Below are 23,765 nucleotides of genomic sequence, written 5' to 3' on the forward strand. Positions count from 1 at the left end.
AGTCAAGACTGGAGGGGCATAGGGTTGGCAGAACAGTATCAGAGGGAATGGTAGGCTACCATTGGGGGTGTTTATAGGCTGTGTGTAGGGGAGGATAGTGTTTATCATTGAGGTGGATGATGGGGCTCAGCAGGAAGGGAGGAGGCAAAGTTCCATGTGATGGGTCTCCACATTGAGGAGGCGGCAGGGTTAGGTGGAAATGGGCCATTGGGATAAAGTGAGGTAAATGAGGACATGGAAGTTTGGTGGGGGTTGGCAGTGGTGGGGTGGGTGGGGGGGTGGCGAACATAACTGGCGAGCAGGCAAAACCTGGTGTTGACGGTCATGCCCTGCTCTTTTTAAATCTTTCCCCTCTCATCTTAATCCTATGCCCTCTAGTTTTGGACTCCCTGTCCATGGCCATTTACCCTATCCATGCCCGTCATGATTTTATAAACTGCTATAAGGTCACCCCTCAACCTCCAACACTCCAGAAAAAAATAGCTTGAGTTGCTAGATTTGTTCAAACTCTGTGCCATTAGCACGATGATAGTGCTACACATAATGGAAGGTATTCTGAACGTGAAGACGGGACTTTTTCTCCACAAGGACTGTGTAGCGGTCACTCTTACTATAGATAGACCACCCAATTGTAATTTATACAATGACTATGTTCCACCTGGATAGCAAGCTAAAAATCTATATGTGGCCTTTCTGACTGCACTGGCCTCGATCAGGGTTTTCGCGATCAAAAATCAAGACAGTCCATCGTGGAAGACATGATCAGAGTGAGGACAAAGTCCAACTTGTTGCAGTGCTCTGTAGAGTAGCTTAGTCGGTCTTGGGTGGCTGGTTTGCAATGCAGAGCTTATGCAAACAGTGTTGATTCAATCCCTGAACCAGCTGAAGAGTTCCCTTCTCAACCTCCCCTCTTTCCTGAGGTGTTGTGGCCCTCAGGTTGAACTACCACCAGTTGTCCCTCTCTTTATGTTCACTTTACCTTTAGTCTAAGAATGCTCCTGTACCATCTAGAAGGTCATGGGTGGCAGATACATGGGAACACAACCATCAGTGCTTCAAGGCAAGTTGAAGGCAGCTCACCAGCATCTTCTCAAGGGCAACCAGGGATAAGCAATTAACCAGCGATGTCCACATCCCATGAATAAAAAAAGTAAAGGCATTGACTCTTCCGAAAGCTCATTTCACTTTAGACTTTTAAAAGTTACACTTTATCAGTTTTGGCTGGAAGTGTAGGGACAATGTGAATCTGAGTGACCCGTGTGCCAGTTAACTTGTTTGATCTCGGCCTGTGCCCATATGCCCTTACCTGGCATTTGTGTTTTAGATATCGATTTATAATTGCCATGTGCTTAAAATCTGTATTTCCTGTATGCTACACCTTCACTCACCAGCAGTGGATTAATTCCCATTTAAATTGCTTCCATCTGATTGGTTTGATGCAAACTTATTAATTGTGATTCAAATGTATGAATTATATTTTGGCATCTGCAGATTTCATCGGAAATACTTCGCACTTAGGTCGTATCTTTTGCAGTCCCAAAGCCATGACGTACTCCCATAGCTGATGAAGGGGCTATGCTCCAAAAGCTTGTGTTTTCAAATAAACCTGTTGGACTATAACCTGGTGTCGTGTGATTTCTGACCTTGTCTGCCCCAGTCCAACACCTCCACGCCATAGCTGAGTCTAGCCTGTCTGTATTTGCCTCAGCAATTCAGTGCAATGAACAGTTACTCTCTTGACTACTTGCTTTGTAGGAGACGGGCTCCACGATTGAGGTCGTTCATGCAGACTATGTACTTTCACTTCAAACCAGGGAAGAACAGTGACCATGCCTTTAAATTAGAACAATGCCATTCGGGGAGAAGTACACTTCTGGGTTTCCTGTGGCTGTAACGTCAGGGGCTGAGTGGTCTTCCTCTTTTTATTACTTGTCTGTTACCCCCAGACCTCACTTTCTGATGCCCTCCGATTCTGTGTCACTTCCTTTTGCAGTTTGATTTCCATCTGTGATAGAGACAGCTGTTGACCTGAATGCTAAAATTTAGGAGCACTTAAATATTGATTACAAGCAGCTCTTGTTTTCGTTATAGTTTAGGTGTGGGAGATGGGGGAGGTGTAGTGACCGATAGTTTTAAAGGGACATGCCAGATAGTCAGCTGAATGGGCTGTGTGAGAGCCCACACAATTTCAGTTAGTTTTCAACTTATTTTGTGCTCATTTATTAATGGCCGAAGAATGGGGAGGCTTTGGTGAGCTTTTTCATAAAGACCTTCACGTCAATGTTACAGTACTACAGCAGGAAAGTTGGAATGGTTTGTCCATGTTATTGATGTTTCTTCGTTTTGAAATAGCATGTGGAGTCAGTCTATCACCACAGGCAATCTCCTTTCTGTGTCCCCTCCTCCAGGTTATATTGTGGGGAGATTTGAACAAATTGAAGCACAGGAGGTGTGAAGCAGAGATGGTATGGGTGGGATTAGTCCTGCGATTGGTTTAGCAAAGGATTTGAGGTGCACGCAATAGATCAAAACATTTCAAAAGCGTTGTCAGTTGTGTGTTTATATGTGCAGGCTCTAGTTGTGGTAAATGGTTATGTTCCAAATGCTTGTGATTTCAAATAACCTGTTGGCCTATAACCTGGAGTCGGGTGATTTCTGACCTTGTCCACCCGAGTCTAGCACTGGCACCTCCACATTGTGACAAATGGCAGCTGATACTGGGGAAAGGTTAGGGCACAGATATAAAAACCTGTTTCCACATGGGAGTGGCTAGTCTGTGGAAGGGAAGAGCAGACTGCGCCTAAATGGTGTTGGGTTTTGCGAATAAATCCATGAAGGAGACATACAAATTCCTTGCTTTTCCTTTGCCAGGTGGACGTTTACCAAGTTGACATGAAGGTCCTCTCCCTGTGCTGTAAACTTGCAACTGTTTCTTTAATACAATAGATACCCATTTTCCCTGCTTCCAATTCATTGTCATATGCAAAGATCTACATAGGAATACAGCCAGCTGCCTGGGAACTGGGAAAAGATGATAGTCCCTGGCTCAAGTGCGAATACGCTGGTCAGATTTACCAGCATGTTGCCACAACTGAAGGGTTTGAGATATAAGGAGAGGTTGGGACTTTTCTCCCTGGAGGGTAGGAGGCTGAGAGGTGACCTTGTAGAGGTTTATAAAATCATGACGGGGATGGATAAGGTGAATAGCCAAGCTCTTTTCGCCAGAGTAGGGGAGTCCAAAACTGGAGGACGCAGGTTTAAGGTGAGAGGGGAAAGATTTAAAAGGGATCTGAGGGGCAGCTTTTTCACTCGGAGGGTGGTGCGTGGAATGAGCTGCCAGAGGAAGTGGTACAGGCGAGTACAATTACAAGTTGGACAGGTACATGGACAGGAAAGGTTTAGGGTGATATGGGCCAAACGTGGGCAAACGGGACTAATTCAGTTTAGGAAACCTGGTCAGCATGGACAAGTTGGGCTGAAGGGCCTGTTTCCGTGCTGCATGACTTTATGAATGAAATTTGAATACAAACAAGAGACACTTGATCCACAGCAGATGCTCCACATTTCCAAGACATATTGTTTTATTACTGTATTTTTAAATAAATACAATTTATTCTCCAAATCCAGTTAGCAAGGTACATCCAGCCCTTTCCAGTTTACACTAAGGGAACATGCAAGGCTTTGGTGATGTTTGGAATGCACACAATGGAGCCCTATTGATTAGAATGAGTGTTATAAAGAATGGTGACCCATTAATCTGCACTACCGTTGCCAGCAGCATATTACCCCTTTCCTGATTTTCTCTAGAGTCCTGAGATAGACCAGAAGATGTAGGAGCAGAGGTAGGCCATCCAGCCCATCAAGTCTGGTCCAAATTCCACTCTCCAACACAACACTTGCCTGGGGACAGTTTGGCCCTACCTTTGTCCTTCCTGTTAATTCTCTGGGGAATTTCTTCAGCTTGTCTTGATGTCCCAGGGTGAAGGCATTGGAGTGAAACATGATGGAGAGGAGATAGTAAGTGAGGCGAAGGCAGGGAGGGGAAGGTGTGAGGGGAGGAACACCTATCCCAGTGCTCCACGATACATTATCCTCAAGGCATGTAGTGCAATCCCTGCACACTCTTCTGGGCCCTCAGTTTGCTTCATAAACGGTGTCCTGGTGTGTCAGGGTTCTTTTGAATAAAGAAATGAGCCCTCTGAACACAATCCCTGTAGTTGAGGGCCCTATGCTAAGCTTGGCCACTCTTCTTGTTGGCTTCATTACACAACCCCAAAGTGCCCTGGCCCTCCAACCCCACCATACTCCCAAAGCAGCCTTGTGCACAAGGCCTTCCCACACCAGTCGGGAAATGCACACCTCTTTGGAGGAACCCTTTGGTTCATCTGAGCCACAGGGATCAGATTGGGCAAAATCTTGAGGGGGAAGCCTCCATTCAAGATTCTCCTGTGCTCCATGGCACTGGCCAGGCCAGAATTTCTTACCCATCCTTAATTCTCTTAAGAAGGTGGCACTGAGCTGCCTTCTTGAACCATTGTGCCCATGTCGTGTGGTTTGGAAGGTAGCTCGATGATTTTGACCCAGTGCCAATGAAGGGATGCCGACATAGTTCCCAAGTCAGGATGGTGTTTGACTTTGGGGGGGATTTTGCAGGGGTTGGTGTTACCATATATATCTGTCACCTTTGTCTCTCTCGTTGATGGAATTTGCGTATTTGGGATAAAAGATCTGTCGTTAGAGAGACACTAAACATTACTATTTTGATCTTTAATTACTTTCCATATCCCACTGTTCATGATGTAGGACTTGTTAATCACCCTGAATTCTTAAGTAGGTTCAGGTTGATAAAATCCAATCGATCAATGAAGTTTGCTCTGAAGGCCTTGAACTGACTTGAGGGCTTACGTGTGAATTTAGGAATCAGGAGCAGGAGGAGGCCATTCTTGAGCCTGCATCACTATTTGATAAGATCCTGGCTGATAAGATTATGGTCTGTACTTTCCTGTCTAACTCCGATAACTTTTAAATTGAGAATCTATTTAACTCAGCTGTAAAAATATTCAATGACTCTGTCTCCACTACACTCTGGGGAAGAGAAGCCCACAGGCTAATGACCCTCGAACAGGGAAAAAAAAACCTCATCTCTTCCTTAAAAAGGAACATTTGGTTTTTAGACGGTCTACTCACTATACTTGAGGATGTTACATTTGCAGAAATGAAGCGATTACTATGCAGTTATGTCTGAAAATTAAATGAGAAATGTTTTGTAAAATCAGATGCTGTTACTTTTTTCAAAAACCAATGAAAATGACCTTCTGTTGCTCCACCCTGCTACTCCAGAGAGCTCAGATATTGTTGGGTTTGTTATGTCTTGAGGTTTGGAGCTAGAGGGGTCTACTCCATGGACCATTGATCTGTCGACTTAAGTTAGCGTGGGACAGTGCACCAGTCTGGCAGAGAACACAGTCGCTAAGGAGGAGGGAGGAAAAATAGGTCAGAGAAAGAGAGCCAGTTAGTGGAAAATAGTCTGGATGGGAATCAGAAAATTGAAAGAGAAACCAGATATAAGCCTTGGTATGAGTGAGGGATGGCAGGGGAGAATAAAGGAATAACAAATACTTTGGGAGGGAGGGAGAATATATACAAGCTGTTGAATAAAATGGAGAATGAAAAATTAGATATAAAAAGGGACAAGGGAAATGTGGTAAAATATAATGTGAAGGGCAGTTAGCACATGAGAGGTTGCCTAAGTGGTGACTTGAATGGCAAATGAACATTGGCAACAGGTAGACCTTCTTCAGAGCTAAGGCAAGGGAGAGTGGTTGCATTGTCACTTTAACCATCAAAGGCCTGATATTCTGCTCAGCTGGTGCCAACACACACACACACACACACACACAGTTTTCAAAGTAAGAGCTACTTTTGCCTTAATGTTTCAAATGTTTGGCACATGTGACCAGGGAAGTGTGTTGTTTGCGAAATGCAAATGCCTTCAGAGGCAGCAGGGGATTTTACAACCTGGTTGAATTGTAATCCAACTCCGCCCCACGAAATTATCAGGTTCTTGCTGTTCAGGGATGGCAGTTGATCAATACAATTTGGTGTTGGATGATCCTGTAACAAGATACCATCAAACAACTCAGCATCACCACCAGAAGCAGCATCCCATCTCATAATTACTGAGGACCAGCTGTTGTTTTAAACTTGCGCTCTCTTTTGAAATGTAGCACTGAAAGTGTCGGCGTTATCAAGTTGTTAAAATTTCATTGTGACAATCCTCTGTTGTTGCTATTTGCCTCCTTGTGCTTGTGCTGAGGACTTAGTTACTTCTCTCCATGTTGCTAACAGATGGAGGAATTGAGCAGCCAGATCAGATCTTGTGCTAGTTACGAGGAGTTGCTGGGGAATGGGGCATGTCCACTCTTCAGCACCTTTCATTTTCTATTGCTCTTGGCTACAGTAGAGCCTGGGTTCAAACAGTTCTGCAGATCCACCCATACCTTTTAGCTTCACAAGCATTTTCCCTTTCCCTGACACACTGAGGCGACACTTCCAATTCCTGTCATTCAGGTCTTTCTTGGCCATAACTTGTCAATTTGTGCTGAATTATCTGCAAGGAAAACAGACTGAGATGGAACCATGCCAGCACGCATCTATTTAAGATCCTTTGGGCTGTGAACAGAGGAGACATCCATGCCAATAGCTGAGGCTAGATTTAAGCCCAGGCTGCCAAGGTGAAAGGCCAACATGACAAACCTCCAGTGTCTCTCTCTCGCTCTCTCCGAAACTTGCTGATTTCAGCAGACGAACCAGATGAGGAGGTGATTTTGCTCTCTGGGTGTTCTACTGCAGAGAGAAACACACACACACACACACACACATATATATATATACCTTCCACAGTCTCTGGGACACACACACAGGGCATTAGTATTTCCTTGTAAACATAGTCATGAAACAGAAGTGAAATACAAAGTTCATGAGCATCTCCACGATGACATTACCCATTTGCTGTTAGGTCGACTGTGGCACCAGCACTCGCTCACAAGAAGTGTTTTGTTTGTTACTCGGCTTGTGACTTTCAAGGTAACACGGCCACCTGACTATTTTGTGAATGTGAAATGGAGTTCTGCAGCTTGGGAAGGAGCAAAACCATTTCACTTTGAACTTGACCAGGAATGGAGTAAAAGCATATTGCTCAGCATATTGGAAGCTGAGTGGTTAGTCAGTTGGCAATCTGTACCATGAGCATCAGCGTTGTGTGAATTTACTGATCAGACCAGCCAATGGGTCAGACCACCCTTAGGCAATTAGGCCATGCTTTCACAAACATATTCTTTTGGATGGAAGAGAGAAGGAGGTCCACAATTGTAGGGCCAATACCTCATAATAGGAAAGAGGAAGAGAGTTCCAGAGCATCTGTGATATTGAGTATCTTCTCTCAGACTGGGTACTATATCTCATTGACTGATTAGTAAAGAGCAATCTTCCTTTATTGGAACTGATTACCCACAAACCTATGTTTTTGTGAGACACTCGTTCACCCATCCTGTTACCCCCTAAATACTAACCTCCAACCCAGCAACTTTAATACAGAGAAAGGATTCATCTTAAGAGCATCAAGCTCCATTCCATCCCCAACCTCCAACAACCCAGTTCAATGCTTCACTCCCAGTGTGTGCTGCAAGGCCTCTATTTCCCTCAGGAGGCTAAGGAAATTCAGCATGTCCATGTCAATTTATACAGATGCACTATCTTGGTGCATCAGGAAGTATCACAGGTTGATATGGCGACTGCTTTGCACAGGACGGAAAGAAATTACGGAGAGTTCTGAACACAGCCCAGTCCATCACGCAAGCCAACCTTCTCCATCTATACTTCTCTCTACCTCAGAAAGAGCAGCCAACATCAACAAATACCCCTCCCACCCTGGTTATAACCTCTTCTGAAGATATGAAAGCTTAAACACATGTACCAACAGATTCAAGAGCTTCTTCCCCGCTAATATTAAGTTTCTGAATGGACTTCTCAAATTTTAAATTTAATGTTGATCTTGCCCTTTGTGCACCTTCTCTGCAGCCATAACATTGTATTCCTCGCTTTGTTCTATTACCCCGATGCACTTTGTATGGTATGATCTGCCTGTACTGCACACAAAACAAAACTTTTCAATGTTACACAAATCAAATCAAAAAATTTCCCCAATTTAAGGACAGGCCCTGAGAGCAAGCAAGCCAACTGAGAGCAGACAGCCACTGGAACCTGGCCTGACCCTCCAGCCTATCATATATCTTCCCATAGAGGCTGTTCCTTTTCTCACCCACCCTCTCTTTCTCTCTCTTGCTCCTGCCAACTCCAGTTAGATGTGCTCTTGGAGTTTTCACCATAATACCTTCCGCCTCCGATCATCCTGCCTGATCGACAGACTTTTCCTCCGTCATCCCCCCCAACGAAACCCGCGTCAAAATTCCGTACCTAACCAAAAGAAGGGTTGGTAGAAAAGCAGAGTGAACAGCCTTGGGAACACTCACAACAATATCTGGGAGCTCAAACTCGCTTCCTTCTTCCAACAATGGCCCCATCTATTGGCTGGGGACGAGATTGCATGAGGGTGAATGGGGACTCAGTGATGCTGGGTGCGCAGTAAGTCGAGTTTTAAAAGAAATGTAAAGGTAGCGACTGGGAACTAAGCAGCAAAACCTCCAATCTGGTACAGAATGCAGCCAGCTGAACAACATCCGAGGATACAATGCGGTAACTCGGTGTCAATACGAACGAGCAGCGGAAGCGAAAACAGTGAAATGGCACTTTTGTTCTTCGATGCTTAAATTCCAGCCCAGTTTACTGGTGTCACCTTGAAGTCTTATGTTTTGAACTACAAATCCCTTGACCTCTTTGAAGTGAAACAGGAACCACCCCACCCCCTCTTTGCAGATGGTTTCCAAAGAACTTTTCAAAAAAAAAGTGCAACGAGACTGGCTTGGTCTCTCATCTTGTTAGCCCCGAAGGAAGAATGTTCAGACTGATGCCCTGCAGATCAGGTTGAGTGCTGGGCCTTCATCGATGAGAATAGAAGGGGGTAAATTCCTTTATTGGAACCTGTTGTTCAAGGCCATGTGTTTCGTTTTTGCAAACTCTCTTATACCTTCACCTAATAGAGAAAAATAAAATCGTCTCCCACTCTCCGTCTCCCAAAGATCCCTCCCCGACAACCGATGCCCCAGTTCAGACCTCAGTACTTATAGCCCTGACGCCCACAAACATCTCCCGCACGGTGTTCTGCCTGCTCATCGGGAAACCTTGAAGCGATGGCACCTTGAGGGGCAGCCCCGGCTCTTTGTAGTGGGCGGGAGCGTACGAGATGCCTTCGCCCCCGTTGCGCATTTCGTCGGCGGTCCGAATGTAAAAGGGCGAGCAACTGGGACATGAGCCCCTCGTGTTTGTCTGGCTGAGCTCCCCTGGCAGTGCCAACTGAGGGACCAAACCATCCATGACTTGCGCATTGCACGAGTTGCAAGGGAAGTGTGGGTGAGCGGGTAAGTCCGAACATTCCTCCTCCTCGTCTGATTCATCCTTTTTGCAGCAGTAATACTGGGAGGGGACAAAGAGACAGAAAGCTTGACTTAGATGAAGCCAGCAATAAATAGCTTGCTCTGCCCATCCCAATGTGTTCCTGCCTGGCATCCCACGTGCAAACCTAAAATTCTGCTGCCCACACCCCAACTCTAACCAATCCCCCTCATCTGTCACCCTTAAGCTTGCAGACCAACAATGCTGCAATGTTTATCCTTGTTTTCCAATTTCTCCACGGTCTTGTCTCTTCCTCCCAATCTCTATAACGTCTTGTGACCCTGCAAACCTTCAGATCTCGGTGTTTTTCAAATTTTTGCACATCCTCGATTTTAATCACTTCACCAGAGGGTAGCTGTGTCTGTAGCGCCCTGTGTCCCAAGGTCTGGAATTCCCTCCCTAAACTATTCCACCGCTCATATTTGCTTACACCCACCTTGATACCTGTTTCTTACTCTAAGCTGTAGGCCATCTGTCCTAGAATAGAAACAGAAACATAGAAGATAGGAGCAGGAGGAGGCCATTCGGCCCTTTGAGCCTGCTCCACCATTCATCGTGATCATGGCTGATTGTCCAACTCAATAGCCTAATTCTGCTTTCTCCCCATAACCTTTGATCCCATTCACCCCAAGTGCTATATCTCGTCACCTCTTGAATACATTCAATGTTTTGGCATCAACTACTTCCTGTGGTAATGAATTCCACAGGCTCACCACTCTTTGGGTGAAGAAATGTCTCCTCATCTCCGTCGTAAATGGTCTTCCCCGAATCCTCATACTGTGACCCCTGGTTCTGGACACACCCACCATTGGGAACATCCTCCCTGCAGCTACCCTGTCCAGTCCTGTTAGAATTTTATAAGTCTCTATGAGATCCCCCCTCACTTGTCTGAACTCTAGCGAAAACAATCACAACCTAGTCAACCTCTGCTCATACGTCAGACCTGCTATCCCTGGAATCAGCCTGGTAAACCTTCGTTGCACTCCCTCAAGAGCAAGAGCATCCTTCCTCAGAAATGGAGGTCAAAACTGCACACAATATTCCAGGTGTGGTCTCACCAAGGCCCTGTATAACTGCAACAACACATCCCTGCTCCTGTATTCGAAACCTCTCGCAATGAAGGCCAACATACCATTTGCCTTCTTTACCGCCTGCTGCACCTGCATGCTTACCTTCAGTGACTGGTGCACAAGGACACCCAGGTCCTGCTACACACTCCCCTCTCCCAATTTACAGCCATTCAGGTAGTAATCTGCCTTCTTGTTTTTGCTTCCAATGTGAATAACCTCACATTTATCCAAATTATACTGCATCTGCCATTGATTTGCCCACTCAGCCAACCTGTTGAGATCATGCTGAAGGATCTCTGCATCCTCGTCACAGTTCACCCTCCCACCCACCTTGATATCATTTGCAAACTTGGAGATGTTACATTTTGTCCCTTCATCCAAATCATTAATATACATTATCAATAGCTGGTGTCCCAGCACCGATCGCTGTGGCACCCCACTAGTTACTGCCTGCCAATTTGAGAAGGACCCATTCCTACTCTTTGTTTCCTGTCTGTCAACCAGTTTCCTATCCATCTCAATACACTTATCCCAATCTTGTGCGCTTTAATCTTGCACATTATGTGTATTTTTGTCAAACGCTTTCTGAAAGTCCAAATATACCACATCAACTGGCTACCTCTTGTCAACTCTACTAGTTACATCTTTGTAGAATTCCAACAGATTTGTCAAGCATGATTTCCCCTTCTTAAATCCATGCTGACTCTGTCTGATCCAGCCACTGCTTTCTAAATGCTCCGCTATAAAATCCTTAACAATGGATTTGAGAATTTTCCCCATTATCGAAGTTAGGCTATCGAATGTTTGCCATCGAATATCCACTGTCATCCCTTTAAGGAACTCTCCCCAATCTATCATGGCCAACTCACACCTCATATCCTCATAGTTTCCTTTGTTAAGGTTCAGCATCCTAATCTCTGAATCAACAACCTCACTCTCTATCTTGATAAAAAAATTCTATCATGTTATGGTCGCTCTTCCCCAAGGGGTCTCATACAGCTAGATTGGCAATGGTTCCCTTCTCATTACACAGCACCCAGTCTAAGACGGCCTGCTCTCCAGTTGGTTCCTCTGCATATTAATCAAGAAACCATCCTGTGTACACTCCAGGAATTCCTCCTCTACAGCATTGTGGCAAATTTGATTTGCCCAATCTATGTGCAAATTAAAATTACCCATGATCACCGATATTCCCTTATCACATACATCTCTAACTTCCTGTTTAATGCCATTCTCGACATCACCACTGCAGTTTGGGGGTCTATATATGACACCTATTAATGTTTTTTGCCCCTTGGTATTTCTCAACTCTACCCATACAGACACCACATTGTCAGCGCTAATATCCTTTCTCACTATTGTGTTAATTTCCTCTTTAACCTGTAATGCCACTCCACCACCTTTTCCATTTTGCCTGTCCTTCCTAAATTCTGAATACCCTGGGACATTCAGTTCCCATCCCTGGTCACCCTGCAGCCATGTCTCCGTAATCCCAACTATATCGTACCTGTTTACATCTCTCTGTGCGATTAGTTCATCCACTTTATTGCAGATGCTCCACGCATTAAGGCACAAAGCCTTTAAGCTTGTCCTTTCAACAGTATTTGTCTCCTCCTTATTTTTCTCAATAGACCTGTTTGAATCTACTCCTTGGCTTCTCAGCCTATCACTTTTCTTATTCACCTTTCTAGCTTTTGTTTTTGTCCTTGCTGTCTTCTTCTCTGACTCTTTACACAGGCTCCCATCCCCCTGCATATTAGTTTAAACCCTTCCCAACCGGTCTCACGAACATTCTAGCAAAATCTCCTTGAGTGACCCAGTGTCGAGTTAAATCTAAAAATGCTCCCATGAAGGGCCTGCATTATCGCTGCTGCTTTGTAAATGGACGAGTTGTTGCAGTACTAGAGTAGAACAGTGGTTTAGCCTGCTTGGAAAAATTCAATTTCACTTCCAATTTCCACCCTGCCCTCACCATTACCTGGCCCATCTCCATCTCCTTCCTTCCCTTCCTGAACATCTCCATTTCCATTTCTGGTGGAATGGGTTGGCCACCGATGTACACTATGAACCTACAACTCCCTCAACTATACACTCTCTCACCCTGCTTCCTATAACCACTCCATCCCATTCTTCCAGCTTCTCCATCTCCGTTGCATCTGTTCTGACGATGCCACCTTCCGCAGGGGGTGCCTCACAAATGTCCACCTTCTTCCTCGACTGAGGATTCCCCAGCACCATGGTTGACGGGTCCCTTTGCAGTATCTGACCCATCTCCTGCATTTCGGCCCTCACCCCTTCTCTTTCCTCCCACAACGAAAGTAGGGTCCCTCCGGTCCTCACTTACCATCCCACCAGCCTCCCCATCCAAAGGATTGTAAGTTGCCATTTCCACCACTTCCAGCGGGATGCCACCACCAGATGCATATTCCCCTCCCCTCCCTTGTCCGCAAGGACTGTTCCCTGGGGAAACCTTGGTCCAATCCTCGTCCACTGCCAACACCCCTCCCCCCACGCTCCTATGGCACCATCCCATGCAACCGCAAGAGGTGTAGCACCTACCCATTTGCTTCCTCCCTCCTCACTATCCAAGGCACCAGACACACCTTCCAGGTGAAGCCGCAATTCACCTGCACTTCACTCAACTCAGTCTACAGCTTTTGCTGTTCACAATGCGGTCTTCTCTACACTGGGGAGACCAAACACAGGCTGTGAGGCTGCTTTGCAGGACGCCTCTGCTCTGTCTGTAAAAATGACTCTGAACTTCCAGTCGCCTGCCATTTCAATACACTGCTGTGCTCCCACTCCAACATTTCTGTCTCAGGCCTACTGCAGTGTTCCAGTGAGTCTCAGTGCAACTTTGAAGAATAGCATCTCATTTTCCACTTGGGGACCCTGCAGCTTCTGGGACGCAACATTGATTTCAACAACTTCAGAGCTGGATTGCATCCTTCGTATTTTTCACCCTCCTTGCCCCACACCTGGTCCTGTTTTGACATGGGGTTCTTTTAGCACAGTCAGAGACAACGCAGTGTGGAGCTGGAGGAACACAGCAGGCCAGGCAGCATCAGAGGAGCAGGAAATTTCTGAAGAAGGGTCCCGACCCGAACCGTCAACTTTGTTCCTCTGATGCTGCCTGGCCTGCTGAGGTCATCCAGCTCCACACTGTCATATCTTTGACTCCAGCATTGGCAGTTCTTACTATCTCTGAGTGAGTTATAACCCCATTACGAAGTTCTTGCTATCTTTTTCCACATCACTCAGCACACTAACCCATTTTCTCACTCACTCTTAGCTCTGATAATCTCTGATTCAGCTTTTTTTCTGTCCTGCCCTGCTTAGCATAATTACCTTGTTTTCCTATCCCTTTCATATCTCTCTCTGGGCTCTCTCTGAACTTATTTGTACATCTCTCCCCACACACCTACCCTCCACTTCAGCTTCAGCTTAAATACCACTTTTTCTCAGCTGCCAACAGTTCTGATGAAGAGTCACCTGACCCGAAACATTAACTCTGCTTTCTTCCCCCAGATGCTGCCAGACCTGCTGAGTTTCTCCTGTGATTTCTGTTTTGGCTTCAGACCTCCAGCATCCTCAGTTCTTTGTTTTATTTTAGTTTAGCCTGCTGTGTTCTTTTACCACTAAGTCTAACGCACTGCTGTTAGATGTGTGTCCATCATTGGTTGTTGCTTAGTCAGTAGTCTGTTTTATGAAACTCACTGGCTCAAATCGTGCTTCAGGGACTTGAGAATATAAATTAACGCGACACGCGCTCCCGATTCCATACCAAGGGAGCCCTGTCAATTGCTGCTGTATTTTGGATGAAATGTTTAACTGAGGCCCCCATTTGTCCTCTCAGGGAGAATAAGAGGCATTTTGGCATCATTCTGAAGAAGTGAAATGTGAAATAACTCTGCAGAAGCTGATATCCCGCCACCAAGTCCCCTTTAATTCACACGTGGAAAGTCCTTGTTACTGATCGAGCTCCCTCAGCGCCAGCTCTTAAAAGTGAACAGAGCCTCTGACACAAAAGCAGAAGTTGCGGGAAAAGCTCAACAGGTCTGGCAGCATGTGTGAAGAGAAATCAGAGTTCATGTTTTGGGTCTGGTGACCCTTCCGACGAACTTCTGTTTTTGTTTCTGATTTACAGCATCTGCGGTTCTTTCGGTTTTTATTTAGAACATCTGACAATCTTGTTTATATTTGTCAGCCAGGGATCCCTGATTGGACCAGGCCCCAGTGAAGGAACTCATAGTCTGTATGGTCCACCTGACTTACTGTATTGCACTCACTACAAAGGGGAAATCCCCTTTATGTCCTGTCCCTTAACCAAGACCACAGAAAACGGGGGTCATTTATTCTCCATGCCATTTGCACAAGCAGCCCTGTTTCTTACATTGCAACTTTGAATACATTTCAAAAACTACTGCTTTGATTGTATATAAATTTGGACAGTCCTAAGGCTGGGGAAGGTGTTATAGAAATGCAGTCCGTGATTCTTTATTCATAACATGGCCATTGCTTGCACACTCTCTGACTGTCTACCCTCGATCAGAACCACTGAGAGGGAGTAATAGACGTCAAATTTGCAATACACCCAGTGGTTCATTCATCATTCAGAGCCAATCACTCATCTTTCCTCTCCCCCCATCCTCCATGCTAACAGCCTCCTCCCACCCCTGTTATAGTCAGTCATGTGGCATTTGTAAACGTACCTGGAGTCTACAGTAACAAAGTACACCAATGATACACAGCAGTATCACTGTTGCTAGTATTCCACCAGTGATAACCACAGTTCCAGCTGTCATCCGACCAATTCTCCATCAAACCCTGGAAGAACAAAGGGAGAAAGGGGTAAATTTGATGTGTTCATGGTGGGGGGAGGGAGGTGGGGGTGAATGGAGGGGTGTTGGAATGGGTGTTGGCTTGCAGAAGGGAAAGGAAGAGCAGGTTCCTTCTAAAATTACAGTTCCACATTATCATCCCACCCAGTTACAAAGGAATGAGGCCAAGGAGGGATTTGATGATAAAGGATGAAACTGGGTATCCTAGGTATCTTGTACCTAAGATGGCGCCATAAGTGGTGACAATGCAGGCTTTTTACTGCACTCTTCCGAATGCAAGTGACAACGAAGTTAATTCTAATTCTAATTCCGATTCTAGAATTCGCTTCCATTCCTTTGACCGCTCAGTTTCCATTTCTAGGGATAAGCAGTCGACCAGTATATTCACTCTCAGCTCACCCAAACCATGGGTACGTTGCTCCCTCAAGCGTCACTTCCTGTCAGAATTTTGTACCAATCTCACGGTTGCTCTGTCTCTGTGACCCACAATGCCCTCAGGGGAGGGAATTCCAGGATTTTGACCCAGTGACAGTGAAGGAATGGCAAAAAGTTTTTCCAAATTTGTATGGTAAGTGGTTTGGAGGGGAACTTGCAGGTGAGGAGCTCCTACAGAGATGTCCTGGAGCTAAGGATAACTGACCCCCAACAACCACGATCATCTTCCTATGTGCCAGGTATGGCTCCAACTAGCGGAGAGTTTGCTTCCTGATACCCGTTGATTCCAGTTTCTCTAGGGCTCCTTGATGCCACACTGGGTCGAATGCAGCCTTGATGTCCAGGGCTGTCATTCTCACCTCACCTCTGGAATTCTGTCCTTTTGTCCATGTTGAACCAAGGCTATAATGAGGTCAGGAGCTGAGTGGCCCTGACGGAACCTAAACTTGGTGTCACTGAGCATCTTGATGGAGTTAGAGCAATCGCTGTGTCCCCCCACTCTCTCTGCCCAATGTTTGTTACATTTTGTGCAATTCCTTTCAACAAACTTTTTTTTTTGGATGAGGAAGAGTTTTCCATGGAGCATACTGAACATAACCGATAAATACGCATCCACAAATGAGAAAAGCAGTCAGCTCATGTTAAAATAGGAGTGTAATCTATTGAAACGCTCACTGTGCACACTTAATTCTTTTCATCAATCAACATCCTTGCACTGAACCCTCTGTTATTACTGAGGCACCTCCAAGAAGCTTAGTCCCTTCTCTGCTCTCCTCAACAACTCCAAACTCTAAGCTAAGTCTAACTTCTTGCAAGACCTAACACTTGTTCCTCTAACTTGGAGGCTATTGTAACACCTGTCTTACACCCTTCTGTCACTCGTCATGTCCACATCGTGGCATGTCTGCTTTTCTTATGTTTTATCAATATCACTGCATCTTGCATTTTACCCTTAACATTGTCCCAAATAAGGGTGAGAGGTAAAGTGGGTAATGCTTCTTACGACAGATCCATTGTATTGGGAAAACTTTGGTTTTGTGTAAAGAGGCAGATGACTTTTACCATCTATTCTAATAATGTCCAAGCTGCACGGCATGAGATCCAATGGCAGTAGCCCTCACCCAGTGCTTTAACAGTGGGAGTAGAACTCAACCAGTGTTTCAACCATGAGCCACGACGCTTAAATTATAGAAGCCATTAGACACTCAGCAGAACCCTTTCCTAGTCCTACCTGTCTCAGTGGTACCGAGGTAGATCACAACAACAGGATCCTTCACATCTCCAATTTCCTCTCTAATCCAGAAGAGATGCCCTAAATCTTGAAATCACATACAGCTTTCAGATCTCGCTGTCTTTTCTGAACACAACATTATCTATTCCCCTAACTGTGCTATCCACTGTTATTAATACATTTCTCTTTCCTTCTCCCACAGGAATGGTTTCTGGACTACAATGCTGTGGTCAATGTGCTCAACCACCCTGCAGTCTGTACCCTTGTCCATATCAGGAGCAAGAACCTCATATCTATTGGACAAAGGGCACTAGCTGAGGTTCCTCCAAAGCTAAATTCTGGATCCCTATCCCTGCCTCACTCACAGTCACACCCTCCTGTCCTTGACCATGGACCAAATTTGATGTAACTAACCTAATGGATATGACTGCCTCCTGAAACACAGTGTCCAGGTACCCTGACTCTATCTCATGTGCCTCAGTGTCCCCGGTTCAGACTCCAGCTCATCAGCTCCAAGCTAAAGGTCATCGAGCAGCCAAGACTTGCTGCAGAAATGGTCACTATGGATCGCACCAGTGTCCACCAGCTCCCACATACTATAGCAGCAACACATCACCTACCTAGCCATCTCTATTCTACTTGATTAATGAATTTGGCAGTTGCATGTTTTAAAAGTGAATTTCTTGACTTTATTCTTCAGCTACAATAACATCTCCTGATTTAAACCACTTGGTCAATCAAAGGACACACTCTAGAACTACTCACCAATCACCTAGCTGTTTTCCCGAGATGTCACATTTCAGGTCTGACAGGTATCTCCTTGCTACAGTTCCCTTTCTATGGTAAGCCTGCGCTTCTATTTATGAAGCTCTCTCTCTTGCCTGCCACTTGTGTGGCACAAATCTTACTTACTTGAGATATTTTACTAGTCTGCTGTCTCCCCTTCTCAGTGGGCATAAAAATTCTCATGTCACCATTTCAGAGAAGGGGAGGAGAGTTTTCATCTGTGTCTCGGACCAGTTATCACTGTTATTTGTGGGGGTTTGCTGTGTCCAAATTGGTTTCTACAGCAGTGACAACATTTCAAACAATCCTTCACTGGCTGTCAGGACTTGGTGTCAATTGGAGATTGGGAAAGATGCTACATGAATGCAGTGTTGTTTTCACACAGCAAGTACAGCAGTCAAGAGGAATGGAAGTTTTCTATTTATTCTCTTTCAGTGGAGAAATATCAGTGAGGAGCCTGTGGAATTTCTCTGCCACAGAAAGCAGTTGAAGCCAAAACATTGCATGTTTTCCAGAAGGAGTTATTGGAGCTGACGGGTTCAAAGGCTATGGGGACAAAGTGGGAACAGGGTACTGAGTCAGATGATCGACTGTCATCAGATTGAATGGCAAAGCAGGCTCGAAGGGCCAAATGGCCTACTCCAGCTCCTATATTCTACATTTCCAAATACTAGAGAAGGAGAAAAAAACGATTCTGAAGAATGAGAAGAGAACTTATATTTACTTATGAGAAAGATGAACAAGTTGGGTGTCTTTTATTTGGAAAAGGCACAATAAAAAGCCTTTACAATCATCAAAAGTTTTGTGTAAATGCAGAAATAATTTTCTGCTAATGGCAATAGCGAATCTAGAGGCCATCATTATAACATCATCGACAAGCTGTTCAAGAGGGAATTCAGAATATATTCAGAGAGTGGTGAGAAGTGGAATTCACTGTCACAGGGAGTGGTGGTTGATGTGAATAGTGTGCTGTAATTAAGGGGAGACTTGACAAAAATGCGTGGGTGAAGGGAGTAGATAGTTATGATGGTAGACTTAGACATAAAAGATAGCGGGAAGTAGCCGTGGATAATAAACACCAGAAGCAATTGGTTGAGCCAAATGGCCTGTTTCTGTGTTGTATGTATAATCCAATGTAATTTTGGCATGATTGGTCTGGGCAAAATTGAATATATGTCCTCTCTTCTTTCCTGCAAGTTATGTTGCACTATTTTCAGAGAATACGTCGCAAATGCTAAATGATGTCAAAGGTCGTATATGAACACTGTGGAGCTGATGCTTTCAGTGGCCTGACTCTGCAGTATCACTGAACACCTGATGGTGGCAATGTTAGTATCTATTGGACCGCACCAAGTCCATGGTACAACTCCGGATATTTGCCGAGGTCATAATTAGTGGGAGCGGGGAGTATCTCTTCTGACTAAGAACCGTGTTGCTGGGAGTTGGCATTTTTGGGGTCAGAGCCAGAAATTCAAGCTGCAGACTAGATGCCAATTTGGCAATGCCATCTTGTTCTCTGACAATGTTGCAGCAGCTGTGATGCTATCATGAGCAACACTACCATAACAGTGCTCTCAAAGGGCTAATGTTTATTAGGCTTTGACCACACCAGCTCTGTTTGGGTGTCGCTGTAAGTTTCTGGTTCAATAAGTAGCTTGCCACCTTTTTGGCCAAGTCCGAACACAAGAGAGGAGCAAAGGGGCAAAGGTCATCCGTCAAATTTGAAGCTTTGTTCGCCTGCTGCTCATAAATCCATGGGAAATCTGCATTCCTGTCACACAAACCACATAATAAAAACCAGTAAAGATCGACTTGCATTGTTTTTTAAAAGAAATTCTTTGGTGGACTAGCCCTAATGAGATTGTGCAATGACTGATAGACAACATCTCCACAATCATTTCCCTGCAGCAATTCACTACAGTTATCTACATTTTTGCACAATGGGTATTTTAAAAATAGTCAAAATATCCAGTGTGTTTTGTTTTTTTAAAAAACAGAGATGCAGAGCTCAAAATCTTATGTAGCTGCTGACTTGAAACGAAGCATTCGTTAACAAGAAATTTTAAGTCCTTAATACAGGACTTAAACGTATCCTTAAGTTCCTCTACATGCTGTAGTTCCATTTTTTGACTTGTTTTGACTTTTACCTCAGCTCGTTCTTTGTTTGGCCAGGAATTATCCTCTTAGATGTCAAATCAGTTTCAGTTAGTAGCACTTTTGTTGCTGAATCAGAAGGTTCCAGAACTTTGGCCCTGAGAGCTCAGCTCCTCTAGTCCCAGGTGATGGGAAGGCCATCTGAGGAATTTTACAGGACAATTTGCAAGAATATCAACGTAAAGAGGAATGACATTTTATACTGGATGAGAAGAGAACGCTGATTGGTTTGCAATTGGACTCTGATTGGTAGAGATATTGCCAAGGCGAACATTTTTAAACCTGCTTCACTCCGAGAGCCTGTGATATAACAGCAGCCACAGCTTTAAAGAGGATCCTAAGAACAGGAATAGGCCACTTAGCCTCTCAAACCACTTGATTTGATCATGGCTGATCTATCATTTTACTTGTTCAATCTGCCCTGTTTCTGTAAGTCTTAATATTTTACCTCATAAAAATCTGGCAAACGCAGTTTTGAAATTTTAATTTGGCCATCAGCCTCAAACATTCACCCTTGTGGGGAGACATGCATCTGGCATTACGCCTAAACAGCACCACCAGTAGCGAATGACATGACTCAAACTTTAGAATTGTGGAATAAAATTAGAGAGGCAAAATCCTGCAGATACTGAAAACATGAAATAAAACCAGGAAATGTTGAGGAAAGCCAACAGGTCTGACAGCATCGGTGGAGTTTTGAGTACAATATGACTCTTTTTCAGAACTTGACTTTGTCACCTCCTTTAAGTATCATCCATTTCTCAGTGGATCACGGGAAATGGTATCCAATAATGTCCCACCACTGATGTTTGACTGACTGACCTACAGTATCCGGTTTTAGCCCTCAACACATTCTTGAATGATGACTTAATGTTAGCAACCTTCCAGTTTTGTGCCACTACTCTGTTAGTCCTTGTGGTGAAGGTTGAAGGATTGTGTCCAAGGCCTCTGCTACTTTTACCTTTCCACAAAAGCCTTCTATCAACAAAGGTGCATTCCATCAAGTGTAGGTGAGTAACGAAATATTATAATGCTAATCTATTTCTGATGTTTTCTCTATCTATACTATATCCTGCCCATATGTAAGATCTTCCCGCTTTATATAACGTTCACATCATCTGTTTGCTTAACAAACTTTAGCCATGTCCTCTTCCTCCAGATGAAAATTTCCCCAGTTATCTCCTTGTAATAAAACATTTAGAAATGTTTTACGGTGTATTCAACATTCCCTGCCAGTTTTTTCTCATTTCTCTCAGCCCTTTATGTTTTCAATTGCTTCCTGTTTCTATTGAAAGATTGATAGTACAGAAAAAGGCTATTTAGCCCATCTTGTCCTTTCTTTTTGTTTTCCCTTGTTATTAACTGGATTTTACTCTTGGCATTTATCACTAACTTCCTTTTTCTGTTTCACTTTATTTCATATTCCCGTTAAGATCAGGACACATATATATTTTGGATTCTCTGAGTTTTTATTTTCAAAGGAATATGTCTAATTCGGATTTGAAATATGTCACCCCTTTTTGGATCAAAATGATTTTGTCAAGTTTTCTCCCTGCCCTTCCACCTCCACTCTTCATAATCCTTTCGCTCCACTCTTCCCACCCCTCTTTCTCCACTATCCTCACCCCTTTTCTCACCACAGTGAGGGTCTTCACAAAGCAGCAAAGAGCGGGTGCCCAGAGGTGTCCTGGACACCATATGGGATTTGTCTCCTGTTTCATATTATCCCCCACATGGTTGTGTGATGTCTCACAGAGAGTATCTCAGTGAATCTTCAGGATATCCTTGTCGCATGTGTGTGACCTGAGTGTATAACAATCTCACACTCCATCTTGTCTCAGATCACTTGAGGCATGACACTATACTAGAAACTTGCTGCTCTGTTATAAACCTACAGTTTAAGACTAGCCCAGACACTTAGGTGCCTGTGAATGTAACGGTGTATAATGGTTAGTTGTAATAAATGTCTGTTGGATTCTTCATTACTGTGATATCTACACCCAGATTCTTATAGAATGGGGGATAACATAGCATTGTCAGATCAAATTGGAGGCAAACTCATCTTCATCACTCTAGTTAAACGAACATAATGGTCAACCTACAATTTGTTAATGTGCAATGCCTCTGAAAGATCTAAAACTGCTCCCTCCTGTAACCTATTGTATCTCTTCAAATGTTAATTCTATTGACTTCCTCCTCCTCAAGTGTGTATCTCACTGAACCTGAGTTGTTCCTCTCCCTTCATTTTTCTTCTTCTTGTATCCTGTTTAAGGTGCCTGCTCTGTGCATGTTCTGCTGCTCACTCATGTTCCATTACATCCAGTGGCTTTGAATTTCATTGACTAAAAGTCTCTCCCCCTCTCCTTGTCTCTCTCACACACAGCTCACCGAATCCACAGTGACAGACTGTCACTCTTTCAACTGTGCAGCAAAGTACTTTTCAAATCTTCTCCATCAATTTGAGCAGCTTTTCAATTACCTCACTCAGTCCTGCAGCTCGGCTGGATCTCCAGAACTTTCCCTTAAAAATGAGCCACGTCTCTTCTGTACCTCTTCCAGAATACCTTGCAAAAAATATCGCAGTGCGTAAACCAGCGTGTCGCATTGTCAGCGAACAGTCTTTCTACCTTTCTCTGCTCCAGCAACTTCCAGCCTCCTGATTCCTTGACTAGTGCTGGTGAAATAACTGATGTTATCTGAGTTGGCATGAAGGCTTTCACGCCTCACTGTCTGCCTCTTGTCAATTCTGGTACAACAACTTATTCTGGTCGTACCTGTTTTTCTGCTGACTTGAACAGTGAGATACATCAGAGACAACAAGGTGCAGGGCTGGATGCACACAGCAGGTTGAGCAGCATCATAGGAGCAGAGAGGCTGACGTGTCGGGCCCAGACCCTTCATCAGAAAAGGGGGAGGGGAAGGGGGTTCTGAAATAAATAGGGAGCGAGTGGGAGGCGGATAGAAGATGGATAAAGGAGAGGATAGGTGGAGAGGAAACAAACAGGTCGAAGAGGCGGGGATGGGGCCAGTAAAGGTGAGTGTAGGTGGGGAGTTAGGGAGGGGATAGGTCAGTCCAGGGAGGACGGACAGGTCAAGGGGGCGGGATGAGGTTAGTCGGTAGGAGATGGAGGTGCGGCTTGAGGTGGGAGGAGGGGATAGGTGGGAGGAAGAACAGGTTAGGGAGGCGGGGAGGAGCTGGACTGGTTTTGGGATGCGGTAGGGGGAGGGGAGATTTTGAAACTTGTGAAATCCACATTGATACCATTGGGCTGCAGGGTTCCCAAGCGGAATAAGAGTTGCTGTTCCTGCAACCTTCGGGTGGCATTGTTGTGGCACTGCAGGAGGCCCAGGATGGACATGTCGTCTAGGAATGGGAGGGGGAGTTGAAATAGTTCGCGACTGGGAGGTGCAGTTGTTTCTTGCGAACCGAGCATAGGTGTTCTGCAAAGCGGTCCCCGAGCCTCCGCTTGGTTTCCCCGATGTAGAGGAAGCCACACCGGGTACAGCGGATGCAGTATACCACATTGGCAGATGTGCAGGTGAACATCTGCTTGATGTGGAAAGTCTTCTTGGGGCCTGGGATGGGGGTGAGGGAGGAGGTATGGGGGCAGGTGTAGCACTTCCTGCGGTTGCAGGGAAAAGTGCCGGGTGTGGTGGAGCTGGAGGGGAGTGTGGAGC

General features: G+C 44.9%; 1 protein-coding gene across 1 annotated transcript in view; it reads right to left on the bottom strand.

The window, feature by feature from the left end:
• Positions 1 to 9,225: 9,225 nt before the first annotated feature.
• Positions 9,226 to 23,765, bottom strand: part of LOC109920704 (protein FAM163A) — a 126,690-nt gene continuing 112,150 nt past the window's right edge. Inside the window, exons 3-4 of the mRNA XM_048602355.1 lie at positions 15,353 to 15,467; positions 9,226 to 9,591 (exon numbers count right to left, since the gene is read on the bottom strand). Coding sequence (XP_048458312.1) covers positions 9,226 to 9,591; positions 15,353 to 15,445 — 459 coding nt within the window. The 5' untranslated portion in view covers positions 15,446 to 15,467. The remainder of the gene's footprint in view (positions 9,592 to 15,352; positions 15,468 to 23,765) is intronic.

This window comes from Rhincodon typus, chromosome 10, assembly GCF_021869965.1.
Source record: "Rhincodon typus isolate 14 chromosome 10, sRhiTyp1.1, whole genome shotgun sequence".
NCBI lineage: Eukaryota > Metazoa > Chordata > Chondrichthyes > Orectolobiformes > Rhincodontidae > Rhincodon > Rhincodon typus.